We start from the raw sequence: 26,324 nt of genomic DNA on the forward strand, positions 1-26,324 counted from the left end.
TTTCAGAAATGGCAGTGGCCTGGGCTTGTGATTTTCTGAGGATCTGAAACAGCAATGAAAACCAGTTGTCCTGGGTGCTGTTTCGTGGTCCTCTGATTCTGCAGCTCACAGCCCGCTTAGGGCTTGTAAACGTTTGAGCAAGGCTTTGTTCTGGAGCAAGCTAGGCTATGTTTGCTTCTGGGGAAGGAAGAAGCAGGGGATCAAAATTGCCTCGAAGGATGGGGGTGGAGAGGGCTGATCTGGAGAAGGAGGGCAAGAAACTAGCAGAACGATTTCACCCACATCACATGCTCAAAACTTCAAAATTGCTCTCAGCTCTGAAAAGGTTGATGACATCTGCTGTAAAGGCAGCATCAAGCTGGACATGCAGGAATTAATGTGCAACCTGTTTATAATGTGTTGGGGGAACACCAATTTTCTCGGTGCAGGATTTTGGTTATTTTGGTGCTGGGTTCAAATACTTCCATTGTAAATTGCTGACACCAAATCCTGTCAGATTTTTTTTTTACAAAGCTGGCTTAGAAGTGGTGAATCAAAAGTAATAAGTTTGGAGGGTTAGCAGCTTTGGCTTATGATGATAGTTTGTTCTCTTGTTACTTGTGCTGTTTAAAATGTGCGTTTTACATTTGACTTCCTTTTCTTTTGAAGCATTTAGGATAATTGTTACTGTTAAGTTTGCTGTGTTAAATGTGCATTCTGTAGTTCACCTCCTTTGTAATGTTTTATTTTGAAATCTTAAAGATAATTTAAGAAATCTTAAAGTAATAATTTTAGTTTCCAGTTAATTTATATTTTATGTTTGACTTTCTTCAGCAATTTTTTATTCTGGATTGTTTTAATTGATGTTTTAATGTATTGTAAACTGCTTTGGGGTTCCATTCTTAAAAAGAAAGCGGTATAGAAATGAAATGAACAGTAACAATAATAATAATAATAAGAGCCTCCTTCACTATTATTTATTTGTTGGATTAAAGCATCAAAGTCTGCCAAGAAGGAATGTTGTTTCAAAAATGAATGGAGAAATGATTAGATAAGTGTGGGAGGGGGGACGAATTCTTCTTTTTGTCCATTTAGGAGAAATAAAAGCAAACTCTCCAGCATTCCACTGATGAAATCCTAGCCCCTTTTAGATTTGTGGAGGGGAGCAAGTGAAGTTGTACATGACTGAGGAGAGAGCCCTTTATGCCTACAGTTGTATGTGGGGACCCTTAGGTCCAAGGTGGCCCTCCAAACCTCTCTTCCTGGCCCTCAGGACTGCTTCAACGTATAGTTGAAGTGAATGTAAGATGGAGTCAATCTAGGAACTTGAAATTTTAAAAATACATATATACTTAAGAGTATTCCTTGATACTTAAGTAAAGCAGTTTTTTGATCCTACATGCTTATAGGACTTCAAAGCACATCCAGACTCTCTGTTTTCTCCCTTGATGTAATAATTCTGATAATCTTCTTCACCTTTTTAAGAGGTCCACTCTCTATGAAACACCTGCTACTAAGCTTCTCTTAAGTGCAGTGGATTCTGCAGCAAAAGAATTTTTTTAATGTTCTGCTTAACATTACTATTATTACATATTTATTTCATTACTATAAAGTTATTGTTACTTCATTAATATTTTTATTATTATTATTATTATTATTATTATTATTATTATTATTATTATATATACAGTCCTCTGTCTCAGAGCGGTTCACAACACAAAGTGACAACATAAAAGCACAGAATACATTATAAAAATTATTAAGACAATTAACAAAACTACAAACTAATAAAAATATACCCCCCAACAAAAGCCCCTAACCCCACAAATGCAAATACAAAAATCTAACATATGACATTTTGAAACATTTTAAAACTAAGAGCTTTTAAAAAAATATCAAACAGCAGCAGCCTTTAGCTAGTACTTACCTTCCCTATTTTAATGAGCACACTGGGGCCACTATCCCACTGCCAGAGACCCCTGAGATGTTCCTACTAAGATTGTTCCTCAATATTTAAGGTGGTTGTGCTCTTTCCCCAAATCCCTGGTCTCCCTGAATCAAGTCTCCTGACACCTTACTGCAGGGGTGGGGAGCCTAAGGAGCTGAACATGGCCCTCCATCCCTGTCTGGCCCTCAGGACACTTAGCCACACCCTCTGTCTCCAAGCCACACCCCTCAGTGGTTCAGCTTCGCACCCCAAATGTTTTCACCTGGGAGGAGGATACAGAGATGTGTGAGAGTGTATGTAGGACCCAGCCTATTTTACAAAGGAAAAATTTACATCTGTTGCCCCACCCACTTTTCTGGCCCCTGGATGGTTGCTGAGAAGGGAATGTGGCCCTTGGATTGAGAAAGGGTTCCGCATCCCTGAGAAAAAAGTAAGTGGTGGCTGGTTCAGGTTTTCAGTTAAACTTCTAATACAGTGGACACTCGGGTTGTGAACGTGATCCGTGCGGGATGCACATTCACAACCCGCAGCGTTCGCAACCTGCATCTGTGCACCCGCAACCTGCATCTGTGCGATTCGGTGCTTCTGCGCATGTGCAAAGATTCGGTCTTCTGCGCATGCGTGACCACCAAAACCCGAAAGTAACCCGTTCTGGTACTACTGGGTTTTGGCGGTCTGCAACCCAAAAAAATGCAACCTGAAGCAGTTGTAACCCGAGGTGTGACTGTAATACCACCTAAGATGGTCAGCCTTATTCGTGTCTTCGAAATGTGTTTTCTGTTGGTCAGCGTTTAATGACTGTGGTCGCTTTCTGTCCTCTTTGCAGAGCAATGGGCTGCCGCGATTGGTTGCCAGCTCGATGGTGTGGGTCCCGGAGGGAGGGATGCTGCAAATCACCAACAGAATTCTGCAAGCTGAGGTGCCAGGGGTCAGCGATTCCGCGATCGTCTACACCATTAGAGATCAGCCACGATACGGTAAGCAGCGGGTGTATGAAACTGCCCTGAAGAATCTAGCGAACCTTACAGAATACCTTCCCTCTTCCTGAAATTTCCAGGGCCACCTTGCTTGAGCAGAACATTTGCCTTGAACTTCGTTTTAGATAAAATTAGGCGGCAGTGCAGAGGTCTGCAGGAGGTGCCTGGGAATTTTCACTAACCACCGAAGCTTCCTTTGATATTCCTGCACATTTCTTCACCTCTGCCTTAGGTTTCTCAGTTAAAAACCCAAAATCCAGGAAACAGCTCCATGTCTGCTTATGGAGCCAGTTTATCGTGACAGTTTTCTTGCTGTGTGTGTGTATATATATGTGTGTGTGTGTAACAAACCAGATGCCGTTTAAAGCAATGGCTGGCAGAGAGAAAGCTCACGTATAAAACCGCCGCAGTCGAAGTGACTTTAACAGAGGCCTTATGCTGTTGATGGGGTCTCTCTGCTAATTAGTATGAACGAGAAGCATTATTGTAAAAGACAGCAATCTTATCCTCAGGGGTTCTTATTTTCCCAGAGCCTGTTCTCTTTCTGAAGTTATAATTCCTCTCCTTGTATCGTCCCAATTATCTCCTCGACAACTAATTGATGACACAAACAAGGGAAGCTATTGCTTCAGGACAGGAGTAAGTAGATGAAAACCCCTGAACTTGGAACTTATCACAAATACTCAGGTTTTACTTTTTTCCTGTGATACATTCTTTTTAGGACTTAAATAAATAAACTTTAGGGAAGCACAGACAGCAGGGTTTTTGTAAAATAATGTGTAGCCTATAGACATTCCCCCCGGATGCCCCCTTTTCCCAGCATGTTGGGAGGTCTCTAGAGATGGCCCATTTAAATTAGATGTGAAGCAGAAGATGGTTTGCTGAAGTTTACATTGGTATCCCCACCTCTTCTCAACAGAGCTCAGGGTGGTGTGCTTTGATGCGGGCTACTTTAACCTCATAACAACCCTGTGAGTTATGCTCAGCTGAGAGTGGCGCACGTGGCACTGTGGTCTAAACCACAGAGCCTAGGGCTTGCCAATCAGAAGGTCAACGGTTCGAATCCCTGTGACAGGGTGAGCTCCCGTTGCTCGGTCCCAGCTCCTGCCCACCTAGCAGTTTGAAAGCATGTCAAAGTGCAAGTAGATCAATAGGTACCACTCCAGCGGGAAGGTAAACGGCGTTATCTTGCGCTGCTCTGGTTCGCCAGAAGCGGCTTAGTCATGCTGGCCACATGACCCGGAAGCTGTCTGCGGACAAACGCTGGCTCCCTCAGCCTATAGAGCGAGATGATCGCCGCAACCCCAGAGTCGTCTGCGACTGGACCTACCGGTCAGGGGTACCTTTACCTTTACTTTAACCTCACAACAACCCTGTGAGTTAGGCTCAGCTGAGAGAGAGAATTCAGTTGGCCCAACCTGAAAGCTTCATGATGCTGTAGAAATTTGAACGCTGGGATGTGTAACCAGTTTTAGACCCAATAGATCTACCCTGAGCAAAACTTAACACCACCCACTTGTTTTTATGCCAAATATGTCAGCAAAGTACCATCTTAGGAGAAACATTCCCGTGTATGAGTGAGAGACAGACAGACAGACAGATAGTGAGGGCATGCTTTTTCTAAAACAATACAGCAGGCGACCCGCAGGACCAAAAAGGTTGCCCATCTCTGGTCTTAACCATGGAAGTGGCTCTCCAGAGTTTCAGATAAAGGTAGAAACAAGATTCCATAGAATCTCCCGGACTTCCCTCCTCCACTTTGTGGGTCCTAATCATTTCCTCCTGCACCTTTTATAATAATCCAAATCTTTTACCTCTCCATTGTGTCCGAAATCTACCATTTAACTACGAGTGTTATTCCAATCCTGCTAACGATTTTAACTGTTTACAGTGGTTTTAAAGATGAATTATAAATTCCCCCCATTCCTTATTAAAATTTTGATCTTCCTGATTTCTGATTCTTCCGGTCATTTTAGCCATTTCGGCATAATCCATCAACTTGATCTGCCATTCCTCTCTGCTAGAGCATGGAAAAACCTTTAAACTTAAGATAAAGGTTTTCCCATGATCTATTTGGAGAAGCTGGAGACTGAATCTTGAGACTGTCCACATGGAAAACGTGTGCTCTTTTGCTGAGCTACAGCCCTTTCAGTGGAGCCTTCTATTTCCTATAACTCTTTCCTAGTCGTTTTGTGTTATTTATCTAACAAGGGAGATATTTGCCCACTACACGACGACCATTAAGGCAACCAACAACACTTCTGGCTCCAGTAAGCTTCTCTTCGCCAACTCCCCCAAGTCTTACAATAGAGAAAGAGAGAGATCATCATTATTACTATCGGTCAATGTCCCTCCCACATCCCCGGCAATGATTCGAGCTAAATTTAGCTACCACAGTGTGATTTCACAAAGGACAGAGGAAGTATCAATTACATGCCAGATTGGCTTGGTGTGTGGGTTTATTTAATTGAGATGTATGCATTTTAAATAATTCAGCAGTTAGATATTAAATAGACATCGCGGAAGCCCCGATGGGACTCGATCTGTCAGGAGCACAAACACGGGCCGCGAGACAGCGGCCTCCAAACTGTCAGCGTAATGGAATCTGTAACTCCGGTGTCAAAATAGATTACAGGCCTCAGTGGCTGCGTCCCATCAGCAACCCAGAGGACAGCTGCAGGCAGCGGCGCTAATATTGAATCCCAATATTATTGTCAGCGTGATAGGATTTCTGTTGAGAGTTGTCCCAACGTCTGTAATAATGCTGGAGGAGTACAGGTTTTACAAAGCTTCCGGTGTTGCTGAGCCCTCTCTGGCCTCATAAATACAGAATGGCACAGCCTCAGCAGGAGTGTCTGAGGGGTCGGTTCTGCTTCCTGAGGTCCGAGCCGGCTGAGGAGAAAGCGCAGGTGGCGCTGTGGGTTAAACCACAGAGCCTAGGACTTGCCGATCAGAAGGGTCGGCGGTTCGAATCCCCGCGACGGGGTGAGCTCCCATTGCTTGGTCCCTGCTCCTGCCAACCTAGCAGTTCGAAAGCACGTCAAAGTGCAAGTAGATAAATAGGTACCACTCCAGTGGGAAGGTAAACGGCGTTTCTGTGCGCTGCTCTGGTTCACCAGAAGCAGCTTAGTCATGCTGGCCACATGACCCGGAAGCTGTACGCCGGCTCCCTCAGCCAATAAAGTGAGATGAGTGCCACAACCCCGGGGTCGGCCACGACTGGACCTAATGGTCAGGGGTTCCTCTACCTTTCATACCCTGTATTCTTGAAGGAGCATCTCAACCACCATCGTTCTGCCCGGACACTGAGCTCCAGCTCCGAGGGCCTTCTGGCGGTTCCCTCCCTGCAAAAAGTGAAGTTGTAGGGAACCAGGCAGAGGGCCTTTTTGGTAGTGGCGCCTGACCTGTGGAATGCCCTCCTATCAGATGTCAAGGAAATAAACAATTATCTGACTTATCTGAAGACAGCCCTGTATAGGGAAGCTTTTTAACGTCTGATGTTTTATTGTGTTTTCAAAACTCTGTTGGGAGATGCCCAGAGTGTGTTGGGCAACCTAGTTAGATGCACGGCATACAAATATTATTATTATTTGTATTATTATTAGCGTAGGAGCAGGAACTGTGGCACAGAAGCTGCCTTATACAGACCATTGGGTCCGTCTAGCTCAGTAATGTCAACACGGACTGGCAGTGGCTGCCTGTGATTTCAGGCAGCGTTCTCTCCCTGCCCTACCTGAAGATGCTGGTACCTTCTTTGTGCCAAACAGGTGCTCTCTGAAGGCAACCTCAGAGCTGAAGTGGGCCCAGACAGAACCAGACACAAGTGCTGTAAATATAGACAGGTGGGAGCCGAGGCTGGAAGTACAGCAGCTGGCTGAGAGAAGAGCTATTCATTCCAGCAACGGCCTGGCAGACGCTGAGAGGTTCTGTGCAGTTAGGCCACCCATTCCTATTCCTCAGCTGGTCCTCCTCCCAAGTAGGCCAACTCCTCAATTCTATGTACTTCTGCAAATCTGCAGGGTCTGCTGATACATCCCTCCAGTGTTCAGGTGATGCCATTTTGTCTACATAACCCATGACTCACATCCCCTGAACTTTGGAAATAGAGGGAATGATGCTATAGCCTCTTCACTCAGAGGTCAGGTGAGATCTGCCTCCCCCAACACCCGGTCAACCCTCAGCCTTAACCTTTCCCCTTTACTGCCTGATTTCATGGAACTTAAATCCATCTATAGGCAGGTAGCCGTGTTGGTCTGACGTAGTCGAAACAAAATAAAAAAATTCCTTCCAGTAGCACCTTAAGGTAAAGGTAAAGGGACCCCTGACCATTAGGTCCAGTCATGACCAACTCTGGGGTTGCGGTGCTCATCTTGCTTTATTGGCCGAGGGAGCCGGCGTACAGCTTCCGGGTCATGTGGCCAGCATGACTAAGCCGCTTCTGGCTAACCAGAGCAGCGCACGGAAACACCGTTTACCTTCCCGCCGGAGCGGTGCCTATTTATCTACTGACACTTTGACATGCTTTCGAACTGCTAGGTTGGCAGGAGCAGGGACCGAGCAACGGGAGCTCACCCCGTCGCGGGGATTCAAACCGCCAACCTTCTGATAGGCAAGTCCTAGGCTCTGTGGTTTAACCCACAGTGCCACCTGCTTCAGATACCTGAAGAAGTGTGCGTACACATGATGCCTGTATCTGAAGATACCTGTATCTGAAGAAGTGTGCATGCACACAAAAGCTCATACCAATAACAAACTTAGTTGCTCTCTAAGGTGCTACTGGAGGGAATTTTTTTTATTTTGTTAAATCCAGCTCTCAGCCAGGTAACCAGTGTGCTCCACAACGTTGTGGGGAAGAATTGCAGAGCGAATGCACCTTCTTTTATGCCTTTGGCTGGTCATGTTTTCCCACATCATGAGCAGGAGATGTTTTGCATCTCCATCCCGCAATGAAAAGAATGTAAGAGGAGCTCTGTGGGATCAAATGAAAAGATTGACCTTTTTCCCCGTGTCCTGTTTCCTACAGTGGCCAGTTGGGTTAGCTGCTTCTGGGAAGCCCACCAACAGGGCCTGAAGATGGTCGCCCTTTTGGTGTCCGATTGTCCCCCCGCCTCCCATATTCAAATGTGTGGGGCTTGCAATTATTGCCTATTCAGCTGCTACTGCTCATCTGCATTGTCTGAAGCTGCCCTTGGCTTTGCTTAACTATCGTCTCGCTTCCCTGGGACTGCCTTCGAAAAGTCCTCTTTCATTGGAAGAGAGAGCATAAGTAACATCTGGTGTTTTTGTAGAGATCAGTATAGTTGTTAGATGTGCATGTTACAAAGGATTAATGTAGGATGCTTCAGCCGGCGTTCCTTGCAAGGCAGGCCTTGAAATCCAGCAAGGCGTGAACATGTCCTGCGGGCGCTTTTCTCCTTTTCTCGGTTGTTTGAAATATTTCTAAACTCCCCCCTTCCATTCAATGGATTCCAGGGCAGCGAACATAAAAAAATTATTCAGATGAAACACAAAAACATAAAAAAATTATTCAGATGAAACACAAAAACCCATTGCAATCATAGCTGTTTGCAGACCGAGAGTCAATAGGAAATAGTATAAAAACTTAAAAGTAGACAGAGAGGCAACAAAAACCCCTTAAAATGCCAGAGTGGTTAACTAAACTGAATTGTTAGAAAACAAAGAAATGTATAGAAAGATGAGCATTATACACCAGCCTTTAGAATGAGGGGAATATATAGAGTGCACATAGAATTTGAAGGGACCCCAAGGGTCATCTAGTCCAGCTCGAACCCACAACCCTGAGATTAAGAATCTCATGCTCTACCAACTGAGCTATGATAACATTGTGCTTTTTAATTCCTTTTCATCCATTAAAATAAGTGGAACTAACTTTTCAATGGGAGAAGAACAAGTGGTATAAGATTTTGTATCAGTATAGTTCTGCGTTCTTTTTTTCTTCTTTGTTGACAACGGCAACAACACAAAACGCTATGGCAAATAATGCACTTGCCTGGTGCTCAAAAGACTGCAACGCTGGTACCACCATATACCGCCAACCTTTAGCAAAAAGCTGCGGGTTCTGCGTTGGCGTCCTGGTCATTCCTGACAATTGCTGCTTGAAAGGCCATCTCCCTCTTCATCTCTCCTTCCTCAGGCGAAGTGGTGTTCCTGGTCCCGATGCCGGAATCCATCAGGCTCTCCTCCTCTGATGGTGATTAACGACCTAAGCCTTTAATGAGGCTTCAGGCACGTTCCTCTTTACGCAGACAGCAGAAGGAGCTGGAAATATGTGCTACATCGCTACGTTTATTTCTAACTACGCAGGACAGAAAAGAATATGCATCTGCTCTCTGTGAGAGTCAGAGAACAACCGGAACAAAGAAACAGGAAACCAGTAACATCAACATCCGTCTTCTGTGAGACTTCCAACCGTCTGGAATGTAAACAGAGTCTTAGAATCATAGAATCATAGAATCATAGAATCATAGAATCATAGAATCATAGAGTTGGAAGAGACCACAAGGGCCATCGAGTCCAACCCCCTGCCAAGCAGGAAACACCATCAGAGCACTCCTGAAATATGGTTGTCAAGCCTCTGCTTAAAGACCTCCAAAGTAGGAGACTCCACCACACTCCTTGGCAGCAAATTCCACTGTCGAACAGCTCTTACTGTCAGGAAGTTCTTCCTAATGTTTAGGTGGAATCTTCTTTCTTGTAGTTTGGATCCATTGCTCCGTGTCCGCTTCTCTGGAGCAGCAGAAAACAACCTTTCTCCCTCCTCTATATGACATCCTTTTATATATTTGAACATGGCTATCATATCACCCCTTAACCTCCTCTTCTCCAGGCTAAACATGCCCAGCTCCCTTAGCCGTTCCTCATAAGGCATCGTTTCCAGGCCTTTGACCATTTTGGTTGCCCTCCTCTGGACACGTTCCAGTTTGTCAGTGTCCTTGTGACTCCAAAAACTGCACAGTGGCATAACAGAAATCTAACAGAAAGGCCATGTCCCTTTTTATCTCTTCTTCCTCAGGTGAAGTGGTGTTCCTGGTCCCGATGCCAGCAGATGACCCCGGGCCAGTATGGCAGCCTCTGCCTGATGGAAGAGGAGCCACACCAACCACCTCGTTTACACAGCGAGACATCAACGAAGGCGTGATCTGGTACAGACACTCTGGATCCGAGACGGAGAGCGACTCCTTTCGCTTCCAGGCATGTTATGCGTCACCAAACTCCTTGCTTATTTAATCCCTCGCAGAACTGCTTTCCTGACCGCTTGCCAGCCACGGCATCAGTTGCACTTGTCAGATTCCTCATAGTTGTTGGCAAAGGTCCCTGCTAGGGCTGGGCGATATCTGGTTTTCAGCATTGTGGTGCATCACCAACTGAACCTTGCCATATACTCAGGAGTCAGCAACCTTTTTCAGCCGTGGGCCAGTCCACCGTCCCTCAGACCATGTGGGGGGCCGGACTATATTTTGAAAAAAGAATGAACGGATTCCTCTGCCCCACAAATAACCCAGAGATTTATTTTAAATAAAAGCACACATTCTACTCGTGTAAAAACACCAGGCAGGCCCCGCAAATAACCCAGAGATGCATTTTAAATAAAAGGACACATTCTACTCATGTAAAAACACACTGATTCCTGGACCGTCCGTGGGCTGGATCTAGAAGGCGATTGGGCCACATCCAGCCCCTGGGCTTTAGGTTGCCTACCCCTGCATATACTGATATATCACAATGTTTGAAATAAGGATGGAGCTACGCAGAGGCGTTGGCTGGCTTCACGGTTTTCCCCACATTGTGCTTTTTACACAGCACACAGATACACGCACATCATGATATTCGCAATATATTGATGGCCAAAAATTATGAAACCAATATCACGATATGGATTTCAAACTGGTTTTGGATGTTCTATTGATATATCGCCCAGCCCTAGTCCCTTCAGGCATAGAACTGTGTTACTATCAGGCCTCTTTCCCAAGATACGATTATTATTTTTTTAAAAATGCCAAGTTGTGTTTCTCAACAAGGCCCCTCTCATTAGGTTTAACACTCTCCTGAAAGGCTAAGCTAACTCGAACGCTTGTGTGCCGCGTTCTGTACGTTTGCCTCACCGCATAGAAGCAGTTACGGTAGCACTCGGGAGGCAATTAAAGTAATTTCTGAGGTAATTAACATAAGTGATAATGAGGAAGTGTTGAAGTGCCGGATGTTGAACAAGCTAATCTTTAATTTAATGGCTGTGTTGCTGTTAACTTGCATGCATTTTGCATGACTGAGGGGTGCTGTTTTCCTTGCTGTAGCACCTTGCTGCTGGGGCCATAATTGTACGGTAAATTGTGCCAGGGGAGAGAAGCCACAGCTAGCTCTATCCTACCGCAAGACAATAATCCATCTGCCGGCTTCCTGATGAATGGGGTTGGCGCTGCGGAGGAAATGCAGATGAATTATTTTTTTGTTAGCGCTCAGGGAACTGCGCTTCCAGTGACCTCTAATAAAAACAGATCCCACAAGTCAATTTATGGATTTATTATTTACTTGTTGGAATTTTTTTTTTTATGTTGCCGTTTCCCATGGTTCCGTTGATAAAACATTTGGCTGCAGTCCAGAAAACTGAGTAGAATACATGGGCTGTCTGTTCCCATCCGCGAGAGGGAAATTCTCCATGTCCCCACAGACATTCCATGCTGCAACATTCTGAGCCCATTCTCTTGCTCAAGGGAATACAGTTGGAAATTCTGAGCTGCAATATTATTATTATTATTATTATTATTATTATTACTATTACTATTTTGCTTCTCAGTGCTTCTCAGTCTTTCTAAATTCAGAGCATAGTTTGCACATCAACTTCTGGTCTTCCATGGGATTCCTGCTCACCAGAATGCATGTCCGCCATTCTGTGGCACATTCTCAGGTGCATTCTCAGTTCATGAATGGCACTCTGGCCAAGCCTTTGGGACCTCATGGTTGCCTTACATGAATGGAGAGTATGTTCTGGAGCATCCCAATGCTCCCTTTTTGATGTGCTTTGCAGAAGAAAATTGGTAAGCTGACTCGCAGGGAAGTTCATACAGTGGTACCTCTGGATGTGAACGGGATCCGTTCCGGAGCCCCGTTCGCATCCTGAAGCGAATGCAACCCACGTCTGCGCGTGTGCGGGTCTCAATTCGCCGCTTCCGCACATGCACGTGACGTCATTTTGAGCATCTGCGCATGAGGGAGCGGCGAAACCCGGAAGTAACACGCTCCGTTACTTCCTGGTCGCCGCGGAGCGTAACCTGAAAACACTCAACCTGAAGCACATTTCACCTGAGGTATGACTGTAATTGATGTCATCAAGGGACCCCTAATAATCTTCTGAAGAGTGCAACAACACAACACAACAGTGGTGTTGGTTGAGAAAAGACTATGAATTGATTTATTTGTATCTTCCTGCACAGAATGAGTGTTTAGCCTATAGGAAACTAGGCAGAGGTTTTTTTAAAAAAGGCAATTTTTGGAGATGCGCAGATTACGCAATAAACCTTAGAAGGCAGCTGCTGCACCTGTTTGTTATGATGTGTAAAAAAATCTTCATTCCTTTCTGTGTTGCCACATTTGCAGGTCTCTAGTGCTGTCGCCCCACAAGCCCACCTGGAGACGCACTTGCTCAACATTGCCATCTTGCCACACACTCCAGAGTCCCCCATGATCTCCCTGGGCTCCTCTTTCCACATGACCGTAAGTCCAACCCAAGGCAATAAACAGTGAAAAGAAGTCACTCCTATGTATTTCCTGGTTTGTTTGTTTTTTATCCATTGGTAAAGAATATTCTGCAACTAAAGCTGCAATCCGGTATCTGGTCACCATTGAACTCCAGGGAGCTTCTGAGTAGATATATTCATAAGACTGCACTGTTAGTTCAGGAAATATGAAAACAAATCCCTGGTTGTGTAACTTACCGGTAACTCCACACGATCCTAAGCTGATTTTCAGGTTACTTAAAGAGAATGGCTGCAAAATATTGTTTCTCCCCCTGCCTGTCCCATTGCAGACTCCATGTGGATTAGTCATCTAAAAAGACTGCCTTATATGGAGTCAGACTAGTGGTCTATCTAACTCACTATTGTCTGCACTGGTTGAACAGTGTTCTCGAAGCTACCAGCATGAGTTTGACCAAACTGCGGGAGGCAGTGGAAGACAGGAGTGCCTGGCGTGCTCTGGTCCAGGGGGTCACGAAGAGTCGGACACGACTAAACGACTAAACAACAACAACAATTACCAGCATCAGGGTTTCCCAAACTTGGGTCTCCAGTTGTTGTTGGACTACAACCCCCATCGTCTCTAGCTAGCTGGACCAGTGGTCAGGGATAATGGGAACTGTAGTCCAAAAACCTCTGTTTGGGAAATCCTGGTCTTACACTGACTTGTCTCTCCAGGGTTTCAGACTGGAGACTCTCCCAGCCCCACCTGGAGATGCCAGGAATTGAACCTGAGACCTTCTCCATGCAAAGCTGATGTTCAAACAGTTGGGCTACATTTGGCCAAGGAGCACTCCTGTCTGTGGCCAGCAGACTTATACACCAAGAGGCTATTGTTGTACGTGTTGAAGTGCTCGTTTCCCATGAGACATTTTGCCTTATTGTGCAAAATGGGTGGAGCTAGCAGCTGAAAGCAAAAGTGGCTCTGAGAGATGGGCTTGGGCCAAAGATTAGTATAATAACACTACCTGCAGAGTTGGTGTTGATAGTGCACCAGGTTCCATGAAAAACAGCTCCATGGGGTCTGGTTGGCACCTCCAGGAGTGCCCGAATGTCAGGCTTCAGGGAACTGGTGGTAGTAAATAAGCAGATCAATGCCTAACCGCCAATACCAATGCCTAACCGCCAATACCAAGAAAGTTGTGACCATTTGCTACGAGGTAGGCGAAAACCAAGTGGCTGGTGCCAATTTGCCAAGTGGAAAAATTCCTACCAGGCTCCTCAACGGCGACCAACCAAGGTCCATAGTAAGGTCAAGGAACGAAAACCTTAAAGGGCGGGAGGGTGGGAAAAGCAGGAACAGCTGGTAAGCGGCATAGAGGGAGATCCCCAGCCACATTCTGCTTTAAATAAGGCAGGCCACACCCCAAGAGCCAGCCAATTAGCTGGTCAGGAGGTGACAGGGCCGGGAATCCCCCCAATCGCGCAGGACTGGGGCCGTGAAGCCCGCAACTCCACCTCCTCCGAAGGGCAAAAGTAGCTTTCTATCACTCTCAAAGCCCATCTAGTCTTGGGCAAAGGGGGGTCAGGAATGCTGTCCAAGGACACCAAATCTGCCAGCTGTCCCTCTCCTGGTGTTTCCTCTTCTGGCTGTTCCTCACCCAGTATTTCCCAGCATTTCCCCTCTGGACTATGCCCCTCTGCAAACCACTGTTCTAAATCAGTACCTGCCCTTGGGAAGGTTCAGGAAAAGGGTGTGTATGTGGCTCCCACCATTCCTCCTCAGTCCAGTCCCTGACACAGAGTCACTCATCTGAAGTTTCTCTTCAAGAGCTGAAGATAAAAGCATTTTCTCCAGCTCAGCTTTCAGCTGTGTGGGAATGACTATTTGCGCCATGCTATGGTGACTTGATTTTGATCCTTTTATAAAGCAAAAAAAATTAATGATAGCGGGATTGGTTGTTCAGAACATTTCTGGGGTTTTATGGCAAATTGCTTGCTATGGAATTTGAGGATTTAATGACATATTATGCTTTACTGATGGGATTCTCCCTGCTCTCTGGCAGTGTGTGTGTGTGTGTGTGTGTGTGTGTGCGCGCGCGCGCCCACGCGCAGAGGGACCGTGCTTTTCAATCTATCCTTCATAAAATGGTTTCCTGCATCGTCATCCAGTCTGTGTGATGCTTTCCTAAATTCTTTCTGAATAGATTGGCTGCTGCCTGCAGGAAAGAAGGTGCTCAGTGCCATGTCGAAACTGCTTTAAATAACTTACATAGGGAGGTCAAGTGAAGTTTGGCAGAATTCTAGCTTCATCATGCTTTCAGATAGATGAGGTTTCTGTTTTGAAGTCACTCAAAACAGAAACCTCATCTAGGACTGGGAAAGGTTATGGACCACCGGAATGAAATTCACGGCATGTAATGCCCTGAAGGAAAATATTATGAAAATGATATATAGGTGGTACATGACCCCAGTCAAGCTTGCAAAGATATATCACCTGTCTGATAATAAATGTTGGAAATGTAAGGAGGCTGAAGGGACATTCTTTCACCTCTGGTGGACCTGTCCAAAAGTGAAGGCCTTCTGGGAAATGATCTACAATGAGTTAAAAAAGGTATTTAAGTATACCTTTCCCAAGAAACCAGAGGCCTTCCTCCTGGGCATTGTCGGCCAGAAAGTGTTAAAGAAGGATAGAACTTTTTTTATGTATGCAACTACAGCAGCAAGAATACTCATCACAAAATACTGGAAGACACAAGATCTACCCACACTGGAAGAGTGGCAGACGCAATTGATGGACTATATGGAACTGGCTGAAATGACTGGCAGAATCCGAGATTTGGGAGAAGAAGCAATGGAAGAGGATTGGAAAAAATTTAAGGACTATTTACAAAAATATTATAAGTTGTATGATTGTTAAAAAATTGTACGATTTGGAAGTTTTAGCTTCAGCAACTAGATTTGGTGAAACAGGAAACTAAGTTATAAGTAAGAAAAGGTTGAAATTTAAAGTAATATTAAGTTTGATTTAAGGTATAAGTAATTGATAAAAAGTATTTTAAATTTAAAAATACAATATTTGAAAGGTACAAAATAAGACATGAAACAAGGTAATAATTTGCTGACATTCTTTATTGTAAAGAACGCATGGTGAGGGAGATGCGGGGAAGTCCAGTTGGTTATGTAAAAATGTTTTTGAAAGTTGGATTTTTTTCTTTTTACTTTCTTTGTTTCTTTTACTTCTTTTCTATGGTTCTTATATCTCTGACTTTGTATCTGAAAATGTAATAAAAAATATTTTTTTTAAAAATGAAGTCACTCAATCCCAACACTGACATATAACTCCCTATCTCTGTCGTATATCAGCTGCTCCCTTAATTTGTCCCTCATGGGTTTTTTTGCGGGGGGTAACTCTCCTAAGCATCTTGGTCTCAGCTTGTCACTTCTTAATTTCTTTCAGGCTCTGGAAGATCGTGTGACCCCGATAGAACCCCTTCATCTCTCCTTTGTCAACTCGGAGAGCCCAACTGAGAAAGTCGTGTACAATGTGACTGTACCTTTGCCACCAAATCAAGGCAAGATAACCTAGTAAAGGAGCTGTTGTGTTATTTTATTGACAGTTGAAACCTGGAGAGTGGCAAAAAAAGCATCAAGGAGGGGATGGATTGTGGGGGATAGAAGCAATGAATCAGGGCTTGCCTAGAATAATGTTTATAGCTAAGCCAGCTCAGGGAAGACCAAAGAGCTGTCTTCAGGTGAAGCCTAAAGATGAGACTATTGCTTCTTTTTCTCTGCTTTTGCAACCCACTATTTATGGGACACGGGTGGTGCTGTGGGTTAAACCACAGAGCCTAGGACTTGCCGATCAGAAGGTCGGCAGTATGAATTCCTGCAATGGGGTGAGCTCCCGTTGCTTGGTCCCAGCTCCTGCCAACCTAGCAGTTCGAAAGCACGTCAAAGTGCAAGTAGATAAATAGGTACCACTCCGGCGGGAAGGTAAACGGCATGTCTGTGCGCTGCTCTGGTTCGTCAGAAGCGGCTTAGTCATGCTGGCCACATGACCTGGAAGCTGTACGCCAGCTCCCTCGGCCAATAAAGCGAGATGAGCGCCGCAACCCCAGAGTCGGCCCGGCTAGACCTAATGGTCAGGGGTCCCTTTACCTTTATTTATGGTGAAATTCCTAGGCTCGAATCAGATTGGCTTAGATTAAGCAGAGTTATTTTTCTGTAAAATGTGTTATGGTTAAGCAGAGCCAAACTGAATCAAGGCCCCCCTTCTGGCACCTGGCGTGATGCTTCGGAAGAATTGTGCAAGGCTGGAGACTCTGCAGGGCACAGTCTTGGCATTTCGGAAATGACTCCTGGCAAAGCGCCAGGGATGAGCAGCCTGCCCCGGCTGCAGTGACTGCTATATAAACAGCATGGAAGTGTCAAGCAAAGGGGGTGGGTTGTGTGCAGAGAGCAGCAGAAGTGCTATGAGGAGTGACAAAAGGCCTAATGTGAATTCTGTCTCCCGTGGAGTTTACGGAACTAGATTTATTGAGCTGGAGAGCTGGCATAGTAAAATAGTGGCATATTGAGCTGGAGGGCTGGCATCACCCCTGTGATGAGTCAGCCCTTCTCAAGTCAAGGTTGAGGTTAGGAAAATATTTTGTTCTTTTAGGAACTGCAGAGATGCCCATTAGGCTCTCTTCAGTCTTATTAGAAAGGGGGGTTTTCACACCGCTGCGCAAACACATTGGGCCCAAGTAGACCTGGGAAATGGAGTTTTCCCAAGAGATATTGGATGTTAAGGACTGGCTGGGCAGATGGGGGAGAGTGGGAAGTGCGGTTCTTCTCTGTGTGAGATTAAAATCTGAGCTGGAGAAGAACTCATGGAATGTACTATTCCCCTTGTAGCTGAGTTACAATTACAAGCTCCTGATATCGAACTGATATCGGTGACGTCTGTATTCATCACTAGAGGTGGCAATGTAAAGACCAGAGAGTTCCTGGTTCAAGTCTCATACAAACTGACAATTAATTGGGTGGTCGTTGGATGAAATACAGGAAAGACATCAGCACTGTATCTGGTAACAAGATATGTTTGTAGAAACGTAACATATGCTGTGTGTTGAAAACGAAACTCTCCCTCTCTCTGCAGGCATTGTGGAGCACAGGGATAAGCCACTGTCCCCGGTAAAGTACTTTACACAGGCTGACATTAACCATGGCAAAATCGTGTACCGCCCACCTACTGCAGCCCCTCATATCAGAGAGCTGATGGAATTCTCCTTTGCTGGTAAGAAGCTAGTTGAATTGGGTAGCACGGGCAGGCAGATATCTGCTTGGGGGAATCTCCACGTTGCACATTCCTGTAGTCATCATTCAGTGCCATAGCTTGCAGTATAGACCAGGGCTTCAACAGATGCCCCTTCAATAGATGCTAAGGTGAGAAAGGACAAATCCTTGTTTTTGGCATCCTAGCTTTCCATATGACAGCACTGCAGCGCATTTAAGCATGTAGTCCACACTTACAGCCTAATGTGGCATAGTCCTCCTTGTACAGCTGATACACGTCAAAGCCCAGGCTGCTTTTAAAAAAGCGAGGTTGAGAGATTTGAGGTTGCAAATTGGAGCAGAGAAGCTGACCTCTCCCTACCTGTTACCTCTCCAAAATCAATCTTTCCATGTGTTTAAACGGGCTGTTTACCTTTGCAGATGTGCTTGGGTTGGGTGGAAGCAGCTTTGGGATGAGTGATTTGGAGCAGGAAAAGGTACAAACTGTGACTGCCCCCTTCCAAACCGTACTCTCCTGAAGCAGCTTTTATTGGGATTACAGTAATTCCATTTTTTCCCCATGTAACATTCATTGGCCCCAGGGCAGTCATTTCTAAACTGGTGCCTTTAAGATCGTTTGGAATACAACTCCCATCACTGGCCGTGCTGTCTGGGGCTGATGGGAATTGTAATCCAAAGTATCCCGGAGGCATCAGATTTGGGATGGCTTCCCTAAGAGAACCAGAATATGCGTTGAATATGGGGTTTATGCAGGCTCAAAGAGCTGCTCAGCATCAAAGTCTCTTACACAAAATCTTGCACAAATCTCTCTTTCCATAGCTGCTCCTTTCACAGAATTCTGATAAGGAAAAATACGTAGATACATGTTGTGAATTTTCCTTTGTGAGAGAGATTGGAAGTCCACACTGGGTGGAGGAGCTTGTTCTGATGTTCTCTGCATGAGAAATTCCATTTTCAAAGGGAATTATATTAACCATGGGCACCTCTTGTCCCGAACGTTCCTTCCATTTTGTTAGAACAGCATCCTTCCCATCCGCAATGCGATCAGCTCGTTATAATGCCTTTCCAAATGATATGTGGCAGTTCTGATGATATATACAGTCTCTCATTTGTTGGACTGCGTGTTCCAAGGCAATGAAATCTAAAAGCAATTATATTACTAAATCACTGGATTTTACCAGGACATAAAATTATCAGTTCATGAAACTCCCTGGCACACTGTCAAATAATTTGTAGCGCAGGACATCGAGACATAGATCTCGGGGGTATATTACAATGCAAACAGCTGCCATTTTTGAAAGTACAAAGCAAACAAACAACCCAATTCTCCCAATGGGCCTGAAATGAGAAAATGCCCGTTTACGGATAGGAAAAAAATGAGGCTTGGTGTGGTCAAAAGAGAAAGCACGGATCTGCATAAAATTTGCATATACATGCAAATTTAGAAGTAACCACTATATTTCAGATGGGAATACAAGACATCTCACCATAGTGGGGAAGGCTGTGATCAGATGACTGGTCAATCGGTAGAGCATGAGGCTCGTAGTCTCAGCGTTGTGGGTTCAAGCCCAACATTGGGCAAAAAGAATCCTTCATTGAGAGCCAGTGTGGTGTAGTGGTTAAGAGCGGTAGTCTCGTAATCTGGTGAACCGGGTTCGTGTCTCCGCTCCTCCACATGCAGCTGCTGGATGACCTTGGGCCAGTCACACTTCTTTGAAGTCTCTCAGCCCCACTCACCTCACAGAGTATTTGTTGAGGGGGAGGAAGGAGGAGGAGATTGTTAGCCGCTTTGAGACTCCTTAAAGGGAGTGAAAGGTGGGATATCAAATCCAAACTCTTCTTCTTCTGCATTGCAGAGGGTTGGACTAGATGACCTTGGGGTCCATTCCAACTCTACAATTCTGTGATTCTATGATTCTAGGTGGAGTACGGCGCTGTGGGTTAAACCACAGAGCCTAGGACTTGCTGATCGGAAGGTCGGCTGTTCGAATCCCCGCAACGGGGTGAGCTCCCATTGCTCTGTCCCTGCTCCTGCCCACCTAGCAGTTCAAAAGCATGTCAAAGTGCAAGTAGATAAATAGGTACCACTCCAGTAGGAAGGTAAATGGTGTTTCCGTGCGCTGCTGTGGTTCGCCAGAAGCGGCTTAGTCATGCTGGCCACATGACCCGGAAGCTGGATGCTGGCCCCCTCGGCCAGTAAAGCGAGATGAGCGCCGCAACCCCAGAGTCGGTCATGACTGGACCTAATGGTCAGGGGTCCCTTTACCTTTGCCTTTACCATTCACTAGCAAGTTCTTCTGCTCAAGCCCCAGTGACAATGAATGGAAGCTGTTCAACAGCACACGTCTAGAATTGAAACCGTACAATAGCACACATCTGAGCATTTTTTTCAGCATTTTTTAACTTTGGGATTTGGTTCCCATACTTAAGCTGGCCATGAGTGGATTTATTATGTTGTTACCGTTTTTTAAATATCTCGTTTCTTTAAAATGTGCTTTTAAATTGTTCTTACCGGTCCCAAGGAAGAGGCAAATGACAAGTATAAATGAATGTTCATTTAGAAGGCCTATTCCAATCCCAGAATGGTTTCGGAGCTTTGCAGTCCATGGCCAAAAATGTTTCAGTTTCAAAGAGGTCCCTCGTGGGAACCCTGATAGTACATACAGCGAGAGAAAGAGAGATTTTTGCCTTGTAAATCTGCAGCAATGCCTTTTAGGGCTAACCAAAATGTTACAAAATCACAAGCAGAGCTTTCAGTCTGCAAGAACTGGTAGGAAGAGGAGAAAAAAATGCCTTGGAGTTATATCCATAACATCTATATCTAGACTTGTTTTCAATATAGGGATTGCAGCCTTGATTGAATAAGGTTGCAGTCCTAATTGTGTCTACTCCTGTTGAACTAAATGGTGCTTAGGTAAAGGTAAAGGGACCCCTGACAGTTAAGTCCAGTCGTGAATGACTCAGGGGTAATGGCGCACATCTCGCTGTGGCATTTGTCCACAGACAGCTTCTGGGTCATGTGGCCAGCTTGACTAAACCACTTCTGGTGAAATCAGAGCAGCACACGGAAACGCCGTTTACCTTCCCACCAGAGCGGTACCTATTTATATACTTGCACTTTGACGTGCTTTCAAACTGCTAGCTGGCAGGAGCAGGGACCGAACAACGGGAGCTCACCCCGTCGCGGGGACTCGAACCACCGACCTTCTGATCGGCAAGCCCTAGGCTCTGTGGTTTAGACCACAGCGTAAATTTGAGTAGGTAGAATTGAAGCCTTAGGGTGCTTCTGGACTATTGCTATTTACGCATGAGAGTCGGGTGGGATACTGGCACAGTCAGTTGCTCTTGTGCAACAGTCCCGTCTCACCATCGCAATCAGACTTTTTGCAATAAGGAAAGTGAAGGGAAAATTCACGATTAAGTATGGGATTACACTCACTGCAACATCCTCTAAGCTTCATGTAGCAAATCGGAGGAAATGCTCAATAAACAGGTTTTCTGGAAGCAACCTTAGTCTCTGCTAGTGCTGGATGTCTTAGGTTGCACTCTACAAAATTGTAGAGTTGGAAGGGACCCTGAGGACCAATCCCCTAGTCCACCCCCCTGCAAAGCAGGAATATACAGCTCTCCCATGCGGGGATCGAACCTGCAACCTTGGCGTTCATCACCAAGCTCTAACTAACTGAACTTTCTGGAAGAAAGCAGCAATATTTGGATCCCATTTTTAGAAACGTTATCAACAGGCATATAAATCGTCTAGTGCAGCGGGATGCGGGTGGCGCTGTGGTCTAAACCACTGAGCCTCTTGGACTTGCTGATTGGAAGGTCAGTGGTTCGAATCCCTGCAAAAGGGTGAGCTCCCATTGCTCTGTCCCAGCTCCTGCCAACCTAGCAGTTCAAAAGCATACTAGTGCAAGTAGATAAATAGATACCACGGCGGCGGAAAGGTAAACGGCATTTCTGTGCGCTCTGAGACTCGTCACAGTCCTATGTCCGCCAGTAGTGGTTTAGTCCTGCTGGCCCCATGACCCGGAAAGCTGTCTGTGGACAAACGCCTGTTCCCTCGGCCTGAATGCGAGATGAGCGCCGCAACCCCATAGTCATCTTTGACTGGGCTTAACTGACTTTACCTTTTACTTTTACCTAGTGCAGCACCATAAGCAGGTATAGAAGCCATTTGTTTTGTCCAGCCGTTGCTTCTCTGTCTGCAAATGCCTGAGATTGAAGCTACAGGGGCTATACTTTGCCCATGTGGCAGTTTAAGAGACACAAACCGCTTGACTGTTTCTAGATGTAGGACCTTGAATAGGTCACCCACGCTAAATACACTCTTAACGATAGTACTCTTGGGTTTGCCTTCAGATGAAATGCTTCAAAATATTTCCGCCGCATCAATGTTCTTTGACCTGAGGGTCCCGGATGTTGTCAAGCTACAACTCCCGACCTCCCCAGCCAGCTTAACCTTCAACCTAAGGTTGAAGGGCACGGAGCTAGCTCAAGAGTTCCTAGCCTGTGGACCTTCAGATATTGGACTCCAACTCCCATCAGACCCACCCCTCGTGGCTGATAGTCAGGGCTGATGAGAGTAGTAATCCAGCAACAAATGGAGGGCCACAGGTCAGCTATCCTTCAACTAGATCTAAGAGAGCCGTACACACCAAGCATTTTAAGCGCATTCTCTCTTTAAAGAATTCTGGGCACAGTTGTTTGCTAAGAATGCTTGGAAATGTACTTTGTGATGGGTAAACTACAGTTCTTTGAGAGGTGCATGTGTGCTTTATAGGCATATTGAAGGCTTAGGCTCAAACGCTGTGGGTAGTAAGAGTTCCCACAATTTTTTCTGGAGTTTTAGCGCCTACTGTAGGACTGATGAGCCTTCTCCCACTGACCTCACATGTTCAGTGCTTCTGGAAGGAGGCAGAACAACTTGGAGTGAGCTGTTTATTTACAAGATGAGCTGAAATCCAAGGGGCTATTGGCTCAAATTCTTAATATGCTCATTATTTCAAAATGGAGGGAGTTTGTTTCTGGAACTCGTCCCACCAAATCTCATCGGCCTCACTAGCTGAAGTGGTTTTGTAGGTCAGGTAAGGCGACATTGTATTTTGCCACACGCTGAAAACAATTACGTTCTCTTTTTGTGTTTAATTTCCTCTAGGCCTTCCAGAATCCGTCAGCTTTCGTTTTACAGGTACACATCACCCTGCAGTTCATTTTCTAACGTGTTGCGAGCTTGTTTAGTATGTTGTTAATACCTGCTAGTTTAAAAATAACAGTGATTAAATCCTAGCTTGCGATGAAGGTGAAACAGCATGATTAGCAATCTTAGCAAGAAAAAAAAAGATCAAGGGATGTGAAAGGAAATTAGCAGGGAGAAGTGATCGTGTGAGGGGGTGCTTAACCGTTCCTCCTCCTGTTGTTTCCCACCAACTGCTTTTCTCCACACACCTCCAACTAGGGAGAGGAAGATGCAGGGACATGCAGTAGGCAGGAGAAAGCTCTTAAGCACACCCTTCTCATTTACCTTGTTGCTGTCAAATGTCCTCATTCTATCACAGTGCTTTGCAGCTGTTTAGTGGGCCTCAGGATTCTAGAGCTGGGTTCTGCCAGGAAATAATAGATTTCCAGAATAAGAAAGTAAAGCTTTGACCTAATACGTATAGGCAACTTTCCTGCAGATAATGGAAGACAGTTATTTTTAGGGGGCGGAACAGTTACTGAAGCTATTATAGTTGTTGTTATGTGTGTTTTTTAAAGAGGATTGCATTTTCTATAAAAGTGTGAATTAGTTCATTTCCTGCAGATGATGAAGACAGTTTTGGGTATTTTGGGGGGTGGGGGTGGGGGCAAATCCTAGGTAGGGGGGCAAGGATAAATTTTACTGAAGTTATTATAACCCTTTACTTACTGAAGTTATTATAACCCTTTACATAAAAGTAAATTAGTTATCACAGACTAGCAAAATGCTTATTATGAAGGACAAAGGGGGAGAGGGTAGATTTTTAGAGACACACATCCTAGATGATGATGATGATGATGATTTTAACAATATCCTACTTTAACGTTAGGTTAATGTCCAAGGCGGTTTACTTAGCAATATTGAAAGGGGGGTGGGAAACAAAGTAAAAAACAACAACCACATATCAACAAATATGCAACACCAAAAGGAACAGTACACCATATCCAGCCAAACCCAACGGCAATTAAAACCCACCAGAGGGGTTTGGTGAATGAAACTACAGTCGTACCTCGGAAGTCGAATGGAATCTGTTCTGGAAGTCCGTTCAACTTCCAAAACGTTTGGAAACCAATGCACGGCTTCTGATTGGCTGCAGGAAGCGCCTGCAGCCAATCAGAACCCACGGAACCTGCGGCAGACATTCGGGTTCCAAAGAATGGTCACACTCACTTCCAAGTTTGTGCTGTTCAGAGCCAAAACGTCCAAGTTCCGGGGCATTCCGGATCCAAGGTGCGACTGTATTGTAAACCTGGTGTTTAAAGGACAGTGAAGCAGCAAATATGTTTGGAGAGGATGTTCCACAGCAAGGGCACCACTACAGAAAAGACCGTTCCTAGTAGCCACCCACCTGCATATAGGGTGCATCTAGGGTGCATCATTTAAGATGCCATATTTCAAATACCCCAATCCTAGGCCATTTGTAACACTATAGGTCAAAACTGGCACTTTGAATTGCAGCGAGTCATTTACTTCACTTGCAAGCAGGTAGGGGAGAATTGTGGGGGTTTTTTTTAGGGCTGGTTCTTATATATAAGGCAAATTCATTTAAATGGTTTTCCCTTCAGTCTCAGATGGAGAACATACAAGCCCTGAGATGACATTTACTATCCACTTGCTCTCCACTGGTGATGGATCGCCATTATTCCAGATCACTGCTCCAGTCCTTGAGGTCAGCCAAGGAGGCAGAGCCACTATCGGTAAGGAGAAGGAGCAAGAAATCCAGCAGACTCAAGCTGCAGCCCACAACCCAGTTGCAATTCACACACATTGCAGTCCGCTCAGGATCTTTCCATAAATTAGCTGGTGTATGGTTACCAGATTTTTTTTAATGAATCTGGGGACACTTGTTTATTTGTTTATTTGTTTTTTTGAAGCTGAGTAGCAACAGGGAGTCAGTAGTGGGGATGGTGAGGCAAAAGGGACGCAGGTGGCGCTGTGGGTTAAACCACAGAGCCTAGGACTTGCCAATCAGAAGGTCGGCAGTTCGAATCCCCGCGACGGGGTGAGCTCCCGTTGCTCAGTCCCTGCTCCTGCCAACCTAGCAGTTCGAAAGCACGTTAAAGTGCAAGTAGATGACTAGGTACCACTCCGGCAGAAAGGTAAACAGCGTTTCCGTGAGCTGCTCTGGTTTGCCAGAAGCGGCTTAGTCATGCTGGCCACATGACCCGGAAGCTGTACGCCGGCTCCCTCGGCCAATAAAGCGAGATGAGCGCCGCAACCCCAGAGTCGGCCACAACTGGACCTAATGGTCAGGGGTCCCTTTACCTTTAGCTTTTAGCAACAGGAAGTCAGTAGTGGGGATGGTGAGGCAAAAGACTCTGGGCCCAAGCACACATGCATATTGTATATAGGTGGAAAGCCCTTCTTTCGCACCCTGTGAAACATAAATGCTCAGTTTTTTAAAAACAGGGCAACAGTGACTCCTGAGCCTCCCCCGATCTCCTTCCCCCTTCCCCCTTTGTTTTGACTGATCAAGGGAGGCTTGGGAGTCGCAGGGTTTCCCAGGTTTTTTTTAAAAAAAACCTGTGTATTTATGTATCACAGGGTGCGAAAGAAGGTCTTTGCACCTTGCCTGGCAGAGAAACTGCGTCCCTTGCACCCCTCCTGGGCAATGGCTGCCTGCCTGTGACTCCCAAGCCTCCCCTGATCTGCCAAAACAAAGGGGGAAGGAGGCAGGAGATCTGTACCACCGGATGTCCCTGGTTCCCCCTCAGCAGTGGCGGTGGCAGCAAGCAGCTCCTGAAGCCAGCCAGAGCCAACTGTGCTACCAGGCTGGCTCCAGGCTGCTGAGGCTGCCACTGCCACGTTTCCCAGGGACAGATTTGCAAATCTGGGGACAGTCCGGGGACGGAATTTGTCCGGGGACAGATTTGCAAATCCGGGGACTGTCCCCGGAAACCAGGGACATCTGGTAACCCTAAGCTGGTGGCAACTGGAGAAACTGGGTGCTTGGTAGAGGAGATGTGGGTTTGGAAGTTTGATTTGCTGCTGACATCTAAGAAGCAGGACACAGTTTTTCAGGAAGCCACCTGGAGAACCTTTCGTTACCTGCCACACCACACCTTGTACTCCCCTCTTCCAGCCGCTTTCCTCCTAGTTTTGGGAAACAAAAGACATGTGTGTAATCCTAGTTGGGAAAAGCAGGGAACGTTGGAATCTCGCTCATGCTGAGTCAAAACGTGTGTCCATCTAGCTTAGTTTGTCTGCAGTAA

General features: G+C 45.6%; 1 protein-coding gene across 2 annotated transcripts in view; it reads left to right on the forward strand.

The window, feature by feature from the left end:
- FRAS1 (Fraser extracellular matrix complex subunit 1) overlaps positions 1-26,324 on the forward strand; it is a 388,317-nt gene that overhangs the window by 280,057 nt on the left and 81,936 nt on the right. For both annotated transcript variants that reach the window (XM_083520384.1, XM_083520385.1), the window contains exons 29-35: positions 2,754-2,904; positions 9,938-10,116; positions 12,517-12,633; positions 16,054-16,168; positions 17,737-17,874; positions 23,032-23,064; positions 24,678-24,809. In XM_083520384.1, the coding sequence (XP_083376510.1) occupies positions 2,754-2,904; positions 9,938-10,116; positions 12,517-12,633; positions 16,054-16,168; positions 17,737-17,874; positions 23,032-23,064; positions 24,678-24,809 (865 nt within the window). The remainder of the gene's footprint in view (positions 1-2,753; positions 2,905-9,937; positions 10,117-12,516; positions 12,634-16,053; positions 16,169-17,736; positions 17,875-23,031; positions 23,065-24,677; positions 24,810-26,324) is intronic.

This window comes from Podarcis liolepis (genome assembly GCF_965112155.1).
Source record: "Podarcis liolepis genome assembly, chromosome: 9".
Lineage (NCBI taxonomy): Eukaryota > Metazoa > Chordata > Lepidosauria > Squamata > Lacertidae > Podarcis > Podarcis liolepis.